The sequence below is a fragment of the Hordeum vulgare genome, chromosome 4H, assembly GCF_904849725.1.
Source record: "Hordeum vulgare subsp. vulgare chromosome 4H, MorexV3_pseudomolecules_assembly, whole genome shotgun sequence".
In the NCBI taxonomy this organism is placed as follows: Eukaryota; Viridiplantae; Streptophyta; class Magnoliopsida; order Poales; family Poaceae; genus Hordeum; species Hordeum vulgare.
In genome coordinates, this window is record NC_058521.1 from 510585376 (window position 1) to 510597865 (window position 12490).

Here is a 12490-nt window from a genome sequence, read left to right on the forward strand (position 1 = left end):
TGTATCCTATTCCTATCAGACACATCCTTTTCTTGTACCACTTCCCGGCTCTGACCACTGTCTGTCCGCCCTACCAGTAATTTACCAAACCTCTGCGATTAAACACCCACACCACAGGCACAGGCACAGGCACAGGCACAGGCACAGTGGGAGTCCGTCCGAGTGGGGGTGCCACCACTTTAACTCAACACACCACCTTCCTGCCTGCCCCCTCCTTCCTCCTCACTTCGCCTCTCTCCCCCCTTCCGTGCGCGAACGAGACGCCATGGCCTGACCTCTGCCGCCGGTTTCTGCTTTAGATCTTCTTCAGGTGTGGTGTGGTGTGGTGCGGTGTGGGGATCGGGTGAAGCGAACGAAGCGAGCGAGGGTTCTGCTGCTGGGTGCTCGAGGTAATTCGCTTCTTCTTCGCATGCATCTTGATTCCTCCTCCTCCTCCTCTTCTTCTTCTTCTTCTTCTTCTTCTTGAATTCTGGGTGTTTTTCAGTTCGTCCGTTCTTGCCTTCTCTTCTCGGTTCCGTGAGTAATTCTTTATGCATGCCTTGCTCGGCAGCTCAAGGGAGTTCAGCAAAATTGGCCTCGCATGTCCTCGTCTGGACTTATGGCCAAGATCTTCCAAGTATTTTTTGCTTTGATGCTTCGTTCAACTCAAGCATGGGCTGTTTCTTTTTTCTTTTCTTTTTTACAATACATCGCAGCAGTATGAATCTACTCCAGTCCATGAACTCAAGCATGAACTAGGAGTAGTACCCTAGTTCGTGTGCGCTCCAGTCCATGCTCACTCCTGTTCTGCCGGTTGGTAGCACGTCGCTCCATCAGGGTTTTGTTCTTTATGTACACAAAAAATAATAGTACCAGATAGAGCCGATGGGATTTGGCAGTCTCTTCTCCGAATAATTATGTTTTCTTGCTTCCTTTGTCTTGCCAAAATTGGCAAATCTCCTGGTCCAAGTGCCTCAATAATTTATACATCTCCTGAATAAGATACTACCCCATCACCAAGCTCTGGTCCATGCCACTGCCTTCCCCAAATTAACTCTTAGTATTACTACTCCGGTTGTCATCGTCCAGTACCATGATGCATAATTCGAACCCATAGGGTTGATCTTGTTTGTAATGCAGTCTGGTATGATAGTAGCAATCTGGTGATATTAATTTGCAACGGCAAGAACACTTGTACTAGCAGGCACATAAAGAACACCACCACACCAGGGAGGCCTTGTTCCTTGGGCCTCTTTGACAAAGAAAGCATTCCTTGTTGGTGAATCCGGCGTAGCTGTCCGTGTCCGGCATTTATATTCGTGCTCTCATCTGACGATTCAGATCTCCAGAAACTCCACAGGGGTTCGGATGGGAACACCAGACCAGAGCTTGCATCTTTTCACGACAGCAACTGAATGTGCTATTCTTGCACCCTTTCTCTTTCAGATAAGGTTCCGTTTTAGAGATGCCCGGGCCGGAAAAGAGGCCACGCTTTTCATCTGCTTGTCCTCTAATTAGGCATCAGAGGTGGCATATCCAGGCTTAGCATTGGATCGGATACTTGTCTTGATCTGCCTGCGCTCCACATTCAGACACATTCAGTTTATTCGATCAGCGAACATGAAAGCTTCAAGCATTAAAATCTGAACTAGTATTTGCTTAGGTTCTTGCCTACATCGACAGCATAATCAACCGTCGTCTTCGGAATCACGTAAACCGGAAGCAATTTCGGACAAATAAAGATGTGTCAATTCAGACTCCATTGTGCTTATCCACAGGGCTATCTGATGGCCAGCACTCCCGTATGTCTAAGATTCAGCTTGTCATGATGATCACCACGCTGACAAGAGCAACACATGCTATTTTATCCTTGTGCAGCTCTTGACTCATCCGCACTCCGGTCTGGTGAGCCAGTCAATGAGTGCAGCTGAGACTAGAAACAAGAGATCATTTGTCAGTTTTATGCATCAAATCATCTCACCGAGTACGAAACTACACATGCACTTGCTTACATGACTTGGCTTCTTCTCTGTATGCATGCAGGCGTGAGATAGATAGAGGAGCAAACAAAGCGCAGCCAAAGAAAGAAGAGAGAGAGAGAGAGATTGTTCAGAGATGAAGAGCAGCAGCGTCCAAGAAGCGTGTGAGGATCAGGTGTCCGACATCAGCAGCCAGGCGGCGTCCAACAACAACGAGGCGTCCAACACCTCCCCACGCCCCAAGCTCGCCCTCGACCTGTCGCTCACCGTCACCGCCGCCGCCGCCACGACGGCCGAGTCGAGCACCACCGACAGCAACAACGGAGGCGCGCAGGCCACGCGCGAGCCGACGAGGGTGTTCACCTGCAACTACTGCCAGAGGAAGTTCTTCAGCTCGCAGGCGCTGGGCGGGCACCAGAACGCGCACCGTCGGGAGCGCACGCTGGCCCGGCGCGCCGTGCACCGGCTCGAGGCCTACCCCTACGGCTACGCCGACGTGGCCTCCCTCCCGCTCTACGGCTCCCCCGGGCTGTACCCCATCGGCATCCAGGCGCACGCGTCGGCGCACCCGGGCGCGATCGCGGCGCAGGCGGAGCGGCAGCAGCAGCAGGAGGACGCCGCCGTGCACGCGGCCACGCCGGCGCGCGCGCGGGCGCTGCTGGGCCCGATGCCGTTCCTCGTGGGCGGCGACGAGGAGGTCAGCTTAGGGTGGCCCGGCAGCTTCAGGCCGCCGCCGCCGGGCGCCGGCGCGCTCCCCCTCTTCCACTCAGGCAACAACTTCGGCAGCAGCAGCGGCAGCATCGTGGTGCAAGCCGACGAGGAGCCCGACCTGACGCTCAGACTCTAGCCGTCGCCCGTACGTACGCCGTCGGTCGCCGCGCTTATACTACGTGCTGCTAGGCCGGTGCAACTCGTCAGGCTCTCTCTCGGCGTCAACCAACGGATCATCATGATGGTAGACGACGAACCGTATTTGTTTCATGCGTGCGTGCGTACGCTCGTGGAAGTATTTCTGTACAGTTTTGGTGCTCTTCTGTGGTATTGGTAGTAGCGTGTACCCTACAACTTCCCGCGGTATAAAGATTCATCATTCATGTGATCAATCAATCAGTCAATCATGTTGCTGCGTCCATGGACTCCAGAATGTTTTTTTCCCTTTTGCTAGCCAATGTTGTCGCGTGAGACTTCCGGTCCAGGCCAGTGTGGCGTCGACACGCCGCCCCCGCCGTCGCTCTCGGCGGCGGAGCCGGCCGGAGTACAACGGTGAGCGAGATGTCGAGGTCGAGGTCGAGGTCGAGGCCATCGCTGCTGCTGTTGGACCATGATGTGCTAACAGGAGTTGCAGCCTGTAGCTGTGCTGTGCCCCCCTGGAGGATAGGGTCATCAGGGCGAACAACCGAACAGGAAGATCTACGCGGGATCACAACGCCACACACCAACAGTGTGGCCTGGCCCGGGAAAAAAAACATCGAAAAAGAGAGGCGAAAATGACGAGCTGGGAGGTTGAAATATTCCCATGACGACCACGATGCCAGACGCCAGTTATAGCATGGGGCTAAATGCACAGGCCATGACCCAACGACTGCGCTCGGCACACCATCAGGCAACGAGCAGAAGCAATGAACTGAAAATGCTGTCAACTTATATCCATCCGCCGGGCGCAAGGTTAGGCCTCCTCCGCTTATAACAGTTAACAACGGGTGGTAGAAAAAAAGAACAAATTACAGATGGAACACAACAGCTTTGGTCTGGAAACCATTCCATTCTAATAATGGACAACAACAACAACGAATCTCCAGGCATTCAGGAGCGGCGGATGGTGATATCTTTTTTTTTTCTTACCGGGGTTCCTCTCTACACCCACATCTTCTTTGTGGCCTCCATCCGCTCGAGCAGGCCCTGGATCTCGGTCTGCATCCGCAGCTTCATCTTGTGGTAGTCGTAGTGCGAGTTCTCCAGCGTCTTGAGCTCCTCCATCTTCTTCCTCCTCTTCTCCTCCGCCTCCTGCAAGCACAGCTTCGCCACGTTCGACGCGTACTCCTCCTCCAGGCTCTGGTTTCTGTTGCGGACCATCTGCCGGTAGTTCTCCACGTCCTTCCGGGCATCGTCGGCCAGCTTCTGGAACAGTTTTGCTTCGGCTTCCTTGCACTTCACGACGGTCTCAAGGGTGGAGGCTTCGTCGTCCTTTGAGGTGGTGCTGAAATGGGGCTCGATAGAGAGCGGCTTCGGGCTGGCGCTGAAATGGGAATCAATCGACAGCGGCTTCGGGCTGGCGCCGAAACGGGAGTCGACTGACAGCGGCTTTGAGCTGGCGCCAAAACGGGCTTCAATTTTGAGTGGGTTTGAGCTGGTGCCAAAACGGGGTTCGATAGAGAGTGGCTTTGGGCTGGACTTGAGGGCATCAATCTGTGAGTCGAGAATGGAGGTGCTGGCATTGAAATTGAACGATTTTGGTGGACTGATGGTTGGAGATAGAAGCGGGATTGTAGATTGGCTCGCCTGACCTGCCAATATGCCTTTGGACTTGCTGCCAGTAACAGAGCAGTCGGTAACACCATCTGTGAAAGCATAAAAATTAATTAGAACTGTGGTACCTGATAAGTTCCATGAAACTCTGTCGGAAGTATGTATTTTTCATTGCTCAAAAAGAACATATATAATGACGCCAGATTTTAGTTGTATTTGGAGATGTGGGAGTATTATAGTAGATTTAGTCCCAACAGAATATGCATTTTGATCCTTACATCAGCATCGCATTTTCGAATTCATAACCTCATGGAATAGCTACCACAAAATATTAATTCAAGGGCCGCAAGCCCCTTAACCGTTGGCAAAAGAAAGATATTCCAGGTTAACTTGTTCATTTAGAGCCATTGGCTTAATGCTATAATCATTTTTTTCCTTTTAAACTCAATTCAAGCCACTCAGCGAAACACTATCCAGCTTTACAGTTACCAAAATGCTAAATGACCAGAAGTTCATTGTGCATATAAAAAAAAATGTATCGATAACGTGGTCATGCATACATCCTTATGGCAAAGTGGATACTCCCTCTGTTCCAAAATAATTGTCGTGGTTTTAGTTCAAGAGTATGTGAGTATGTGACAACCGAGAACAAACTGTGAAGACATGAGTGAGCAATGCCAGAGTTGTAGTGCCACAACAAATGGATTCACCAAATATGGAACAAATAGAAGAAATTGTGAATACCTAACATGACTGACAGAGATGGTGTGTAGCACAAAATATACATAATGATCGTATTGTTTAAAGGGGGGCCCCACATGGAAAGTGTATGCAGACGAGACATGATCACGCTAACACAAATAATAAAGCAAGTAATAATTCATTTAGAGAACTCAAGTTTGTAACATCGTGCTTTAGAATGTGAAGTAAAGAGATCTCACATTTGAAGAATTGTAGCATGTTGTTCAATGCATCCGGCAGGGAGATAAGTTTCTTTGAAAGCATGCTGAGGACCTCTTCAGCCTTGGCATGAAGCCCCTTCCCCTCAAAATCATCACTAGCAGCAAATATCTTCCTGACAACATCTAGCTCTTTCATGAGCGTCTCAGCATTCCAGTTCTCTGCGCAACAATTGAACACCTCCTTAACAAATCCAAACATCTCAGAAGAATGGCTGCAACCAAGACACTGGAACTGCATCTCAGTCGTCCCAATCGGCCCCTTGAGTGTCGGGCCTGGTCTGATCAAGTTCCTCTCCAGCCCGCACGCAGCATGGCACCAATGGCCGCAAACGTCACAACCGACCCAGCTGCAGGTATTTGCAGCACAGTCGAACTTGTGGCACACCGGGCACATACATGCTCCACAGAAGCCTTTGTTGCTGGAGCAAATCTTACACTCGCAATCGTCCACAGGCAGCATGCTCTTGCAGTTGAGGTTGCGGCACCGTGTCATGAGGAACATCTCCACGAGCTCGCTGCTTGGTACGCGGCCCTTGCCGGTGACAAACGCGGGCGAGCCGGTCTTGATGGCCACCAGGATCTCCAACTGCGTCCTGTTGGCCCGCGCCAGTGCCTCGGCCGTCAGGTCCGACCGGCGCTCCAGCCTCCGCTGCAGGCTGGCCAGCTCGTCCCTCTTCTCGGGAGCATCGACCATGCTCCGCACCGCCGCCCGCAGCACCTCCAGAGACTCGCTGGGGAACTCCTGCAGCACATGCGCCATGGTCGACACGGAGTCCGACACGATGTCCCGCAGGATCCTATCGGGCCGCGACGTATGCCCGCCGCGGCCGCCGTCAAAGCTGCCGCCCGCGCTGGCCGCCGCCGCAGCCGCAGCTGCCGCCATCTTGGCGGGGAGCTCGGTGGGGAAGAAGGCGACGCTGCCGTCCTCCTTCATCGGCGGCGTGGCGAAGGCGACGCTGCCGTCCCCCATGGGGCGGAAATTGAAGCGGCTGTGCACGGAGCCGTTGGTGCCCTCCCCTGCGGCGTAGATGTCGGTGGAGTTGTGCGTGAGGGAGCAGCTGGGGTTGTGCGAGAACATGGAGTAGGAGTAGGACATGTCGTCGGAGTTGATGCTCCGGGTGCGGCCCGTGGTGGCGCTGTAGGTCCGCCTGGGGGGCGGCGCGGCGGCGGCCCCGGCCGACGCGGCCCGGAGATCTCCATCGGCGGCGGGGGCCGACGGGAGGAGCGAAGGGAGCTGCTGCTGCTGGGCCTGCCCCTGGCCGGGCCCGTCGGACTGGAGGGAGAGCGAGAGCTGCAGGGAGTCGAGGCGGGGCTTCTTCCCGCCGACCACGGAGGAGTCGTCCCCGGGGGGATCGCCGCGCTTGGGCGCGGAGAGGTGGAGGAAGTCGCGCTCGACGCAGAGCTTGGCGTTGGCGGCGTCCGCGGCCGCGTCGGGGTTGGGAGGGGAGGATGGGCCCGGCGCCGCCGCGGCCGCTGAAGCAGCGGCCTCGGCGGCGGCGGCGGACGCGAGTGTGGGCTTGTCGCAGAGGTAGCTGCTGAGGGTGAGCTCGCGGTTGGGGAAGGGCTGGTCGGAGGGCGGCGGCGCGGCGCCGGGGTCCTTGGATCCGTCGGAGTCGCCGTACATGGCCGCCGGATTCGCGGCGATTCCGGGGCGCGGGGTGTGTTGGGGTTGACTTCCGCACGCCGAGACGCGGAAATGGGGCGGACGGCGGGGGGTGGGAGCGAGGAAACTGAGCGCAACTATTTTTTAACCTGTTGCGTTTGGTCTGTCTCGAGGGCCTGTTTCCCTTTCCCTTTTTCTTTTCCTTTCTCTCTCTCCCGCGAGATGAGACGAGAAGACTGCGGGCGCGGGGAAGGGGGGAGGAATGAATGTCTCGTCGCGGCAGAGAGTTGAGTTCCCTTCCGCTCCCGGTGGCTGGCTGGCTGGCGCCCGTGACGTTCAAAGCGGCGGCGTCGCCTTGCCCAAGCTAGCCGGGGACAGACGCGTGAGGCTTTTGGCCGTTTGCCCATCCTTCCCATGTGGAGAAACGGACGGTAGCGCCAGCACAATCCGCAGTGTGTGTGTCTCTCTCTCTCTATGACTACTTTGAAACGTATATACAGATATTTACGAACTGTTTTTTTTTTACCACCGCCGTCATTGCTCGTGCGTAAAAGTGGGGGAGTCGTGCCGAGAAGTGCGAGCCTTGCAGGTGACGGGACGGGGTCAAACTGCATCATGTGATTTCGGACAGCGACGACGATGGACAGTCCCGTGTTTCGGAAAGATGATGGAACCATCCCCACTCTCATGCATGGTAAAAAAACGACCATCGGCTCATTTCATGAAAGAGAAAAAAATAACGCCACGCATGGCCGACTGATAATTTATAAAAAAAATCCGGAGTTAAATACACCCACGGTCATTCAAGTTGTCACGAAAGCACGATATGATCATTCAATTTTGAAATACGTTCGTTACGGTCACTGAAGATGATTTGACGTGAAAATACAGTCACTGTAGCACGTATGCGGCCGGTAGAGCTCTAGTTTAACCACCTGTTGACCGTCATGTTGTGCTCTCTGATTTGGCAAATTTTGCATGAAGGCGTTTTCTGTAAAAGAGCAAAAATCCCCAATTCCCTAAAATCTCTAACCCTCACCGCATCGCTCCGTTCTATCCACTCCCTCGCTCCGCTCTGCTTCCCCATCACCTCGCTCTGCTCTGCTTCCCCATCACCTCGCTCTGCTCCCCCACCACCGTCGCCGCCGTCGAATCCACTGGAGATCCACCGTCGCCGGCAGTTCCTCCCCCTCTGGTGGTAATGGCTGCGGCAAGCTCCTCCTCCTCTGTTGTCCACCGCCGGGCGCTGGCGCTTCCTCTGGTCCGCTGCCCTTATTGCAAGGAGAAGGTGCGCATGTACATATCCACCAGTGAGAAGCACGACAGGTGGGTCTTCTACAAATGCGAGAAGAATGGGGTTAGTGGTTCTCTTTGATATATTTCCTTTTCATGATTGGTTCTTGGGTTTTGGATCTAAAGATTGGAGTTTTTTGACCTTGGCATTTGCACTGGTTTTGTCTGGCTAGGTGAATTGCGATTTCTGGCACTCGGAATTGGAGTACGTCCAGTACCTCATTGACAAGCACTATCTCGTCGGCGATGCTGTTGTAGATGCTATTGGAGCAGTGGAGGAACGAAGGGAGGAACTGCTCAAAGCACAAGAGCTTACCTACATGAAGGGCTCAACCATCTAGAGGAAGACTCTGAAAAATGAGAGTGCAAATGGACTGACAAGGCAGCAAGCTGCTGCACTCATGACCCTTGGGAGAGAGCTGGTGACCCGTGTTGTGGTGCTGCTAGGTTGTGTTGCATTGGTGTTGATCATGTTCAAGACGTGAAGTTGTTGTTGATGGTGAAGAACTGCTGTTGTTGATGATGAAGGAGTGAAGATGATGAAGTACTCTTTTGGGAAATGCCAGTCAGTCCTTGTGGTGTTAGTAGTACTTGTAGTGAGTTTGGTTAAATGTGGTTTTAGTAGCACTTGTAATATTTTCAATGATGTAGTGGCAATGCTATGTTGAACCTTGGAAGCTATGGTTTATCAATGAGACTGTTTATCAATCTGCATTTCTTATATTTACTTTGGCATTCCAGTACTGACTAAAATAAAACATTGCATCATAAGAAGAATCCAACACATGATCTTCAAAGTACATGACCATTGTATTTGAAACCATCCGCCAATAGAGTTTTTAGCAAAAAGAGTAACATGGTACCATACATGATCATTGCAGCACAACAGATAGCATGATCATGGCAACTACTTGAAGATATCAAACATTGATGTTTTTGCAGCCTTTTTTGGACAATCTCCTTGATTCTCAAACTAGCTTGATTTCCTTTTTGCTCCTTGATTCTCCCTGCTTAGCTCCTTTGCTCTCTTTGTAGCAGCTTTCATCATCTGTTGTGCAGCAACAAGTTTCTTCTTTGCTTCTTTTTTTGCAGCAACAAGCTTTTTCTCCTCTTCTTTCCTTGCAACAAGTAGCTTCTTTTCCTCTTCTTTTCTTGCAGCAGCTTGTTTCTTTTCATCTTCTCTTTTTGTTGCAGCAATTCTCTTCTCTTCCTCCTTCTTCTGAGAAGCCGCTTCCCTGTGAGCTCTCTTTTCTTCCTTCTTCTTCTTAGCAGCAGCTTTCCTCTTTGCTTCTTGCTTTGCCTTGTTCTCTGCAGCTATTGTTTTCACTGTTTCTTGAACGATCTGTTTGTTCTCAGCTTGAGTGATGTGGTCACTGATGCTGTAGTTACTAGAAAAGAGACAAACACCATGGTGATGTCCAGCATTGCGCCACTTATTCAAGATATGGTGGGACACGATAGTATGAGTGCAAAGGAATTGAAGGCGCCAACTCACACAAATACACAGACGTCATGTATACTTTATATAGGCTCTGTTAGTATTCAAATTCCGTCGGCTGAACCATTGAAAGAAGACATCACGCCAAACTTCAGAACGCCACCATGTAGTTGTAACTTGGCAGGAGTTCCATTTTTAAATAGAAGTTTGTTTGGTAGGATTCCTAGTTAAGTTGGGTTAGAATGTATCATGATGAGTAAGTCGGATTATTGTATTAGGAAGGTATTATTTAGGAGAGAGAGTTTCCTACGTATTTTGGTTGAGATAGAGTCCGAGTCGTTTTAGCTATTTCTTGTTGGTCGGTTTGACCGTGTGAAGCCCATATAAAAGGCTGGCTACGACCGATGTAAAGGGGGACTTTTTGTTTTAGTTGGGAGTTGCATAAAATACCAAAAAACGCATCATGTCGGGATGCATCAAATATTCTTGTGTTTGCTGATCCATGAGGGATTTTAGAGTTGCTACGCGTAGGATTTGATCCGATCGAATTCTTGCGCAGGTTATTATGTTCTTTGGTCTTCTTGCATCTTTGCTTGATCCAAAGAGCCGTTCTACTACTTCTACGTACATTATTTTTGCGACGATCGTTCGTCAATGCTCTTGCAATTTCGTGAATACCGTGAAAGATTGGGCCTTCGATCGACTCGCCATCTACTCGGGTCTCATCAAGTGGTATCAGAGCAAGGTTGATCACGATACAATTTTTCTCTCTAGTTTTTGAAGTTGATCTATTTGAGTTTCTACCATGGTGAATTCACAGAACTCAAATTGAAGTGTGCACGCTGCACATGAAGGTGATGTAGAGGAAGAGATGCCCTTGCCCACCTATGATCCGAGTGTTGCCCCGGCTATCGTGCTAGGATTGGAGGCAACTCGTGACTATGTGTCGAATCGAGTTAGGAGGCGCATCGACAAGGTCGAGGAAAGTCTTGGAAAAATATAGCTGATTTCAGTGAGGCCGTTCATCGTCTGAGACCACGATCACCACCTAGTGATGGGTCTGTTGCGCCTAGACGTAATCGGCAATTAGCCGAACAGCGGGTAAATGAACATGTTCGAAACCATGGTGAGCATCAAGATCATTAGTCCGAGGGGGCTCGTAGCTATTATGAGCATGTACGTCGTTCTTATAATCATCGTGGAGGTGGCGTGCGCCACGTGGGAGGCCATGAACGTGTGCATCGTGCTTATGAGGATGACAGTATTGGCAGGATAAAAAATTCTATACCGCCATTTAGTGGAAAAGATAACCCGGATGATTATTTGGAGTGGGAGATGCACGTGGATCAATTTTTTGATGGGCAGAGGTACACCAAGGAGAAAAAGGTTCGTGTTGCATCTATTGAGTTCACGTGTTATGCTTTAATATGGTGGAACCAACTATGTCGTGCGGGAGGACATCCGGAGTCTTGGAATCAAATGAAGAATATCATGAAGAGACGCTTTGTTCTAGAGCACTTCACTAGGACCTTGTACACACACTTGGAGCAACTTCGACAAGGTAACTCTAGTGTTGAGGAATATTATAAAGAGATGGAAATATTGTTGGTTCGTACATGGGTAGAGGAGCAAGCAGAGGCTACAATGGCACGGTTCATGCATGGTCTAAAATCGGAGATACAAGATCGTGTCGATATGGTAGAATATAATGGGTTACGGGGGTTGTTACACCATGCCATTCGGGCAGAGCAGCACGTAAAGCGTCGCAGAAGTCATGGTAATTTAGTAAATTCAGTGCGGCGTAATTTTCAGCGAGAAGGTGGTGGTAACGGTGGTTTCAAATCAGATTCTAAGCCGGCTACCAAGGAAGTATCTCAGTCCAAGCTTGAATCATCTCGTGCTTCTAATTCGAATACTAGTCATATTGTGTGCTTCAAGTGTGGTGGCAAGGGGCATAAGAAGTTTGAGTGTCCTAATGAGAGGAGAGTCCTCCTCACAGAAGAAGGATACATGTCTGCAAGTGATGGAGAAAAAATCATTGACCAGGGCCAGCCGTGTATTTCGGGAGGCCCTAGGCGAACTGAACGGACATGGGCCCTTATGTCCTAAGTGTTGGGTAACGTAGCATAAATTAAAAAAAAATCATACGCATGTTCAGATCTTCCTATGGAGAGACCAGCAACGAGAGAGGGGTGAGAGAATCTTCATACCTTTGAAGATCGCTAAGCGGAAGCGTTGCTAGAACGCGGTTGATGGAGTCGTACTCGCGGCGATTCAGATCGCGGTGTGATTCCGATCTAGTGCCGAACCACGGCACCTCCGCGTTCAACACACGTGCAGCCCGGTGACGTCTCCCGCACCTTGATCCAGCAAGGAGGAGGGAGAGGTTGGGGAAGATCTCCGGCAACACGACTGCATGGCGTCGATGGAGAGACGAGGTCTCCCGGCAGGGCTTCGCCAAGCACCGGCACAGAGGAGGAGAAAGAAGAGCAGGGCTGCGCCGAGGGAGAGGGAAAACTGTTTCTCCAAAAGCCCAAAAGTGCCCACTATATATAGGGGGGGGGGAGGGGCTGCGCCCCCTTGAGGGTTTCCCTCTCCTGGGAGGGGCGGCAGCCCTAGATGGGGGAGGTGCGGCGGCCAAAGGGGGGAGGAGGGGTGGCGCACCCTTCTGGTGGGCCTTAGGCCCACCTGTGCTAGGGCTCCCCCTCTCCCTTCTTCTTGCGCCATGGGCTGAGTGGGGGCGCACCAGCCCACCTAGGGGCTGGTTCCC

At 51.6% G+C, this 12490-nt stretch overlaps 2 protein-coding genes across 4 annotated transcripts; one reads left to right on the forward strand and one right to left on the reverse strand.

Moving 5' to 3' along the window:
* LOC123449195 (zinc finger protein 4-like) lies at positions 1-3088 on the forward strand. Of its 3 annotated transcripts, none has more exons than XM_045126321.1 (2): positions 1-389; positions 2023-3088. In XM_045126321.1, the coding sequence occupies exon 2, from the start codon at positions 2095-2097 to the stop codon at positions 2803-2805; it is 711 nt and encodes a 236-aa protein (XP_044982256.1). In that variant the 5' UTR covers positions 1-389; positions 2023-2094; the 3' UTR covers positions 2806-3088. The 3 variants fall into 3 exon arrangements, with proteins under 3 accessions (XP_044982256.1, XP_044982257.1, XP_044982258.1); XM_045126322.1 differs by lacking the exon at positions 1-389 and adding an exon at positions 415-1932; XM_045126323.1 differs by lacking the exon at positions 1-389 and adding an exon at positions 415-1884.
* Positions 3089-3578: 490 nt separating this feature from the next.
* Positions 3579-7260, reverse strand: LOC123449194 (protein TITANIA). Its single transcript, XM_045126320.1, has 2 exons — positions 5366-7260; positions 3579-4516 (listed from the first exon to the last, which is right to left on the reverse strand). Exons 1-2 carry the CDS (start codon positions 7008-7010, stop codon positions 3813-3815), a joined length of 2349 nt encoding a protein of 782 aa, XP_044982255.1. The 5' UTR covers positions 7011-7260; the 3' UTR covers positions 3579-3812.
* Between the last annotated feature and the right edge of the window lie 5230 nt (positions 7261-12490).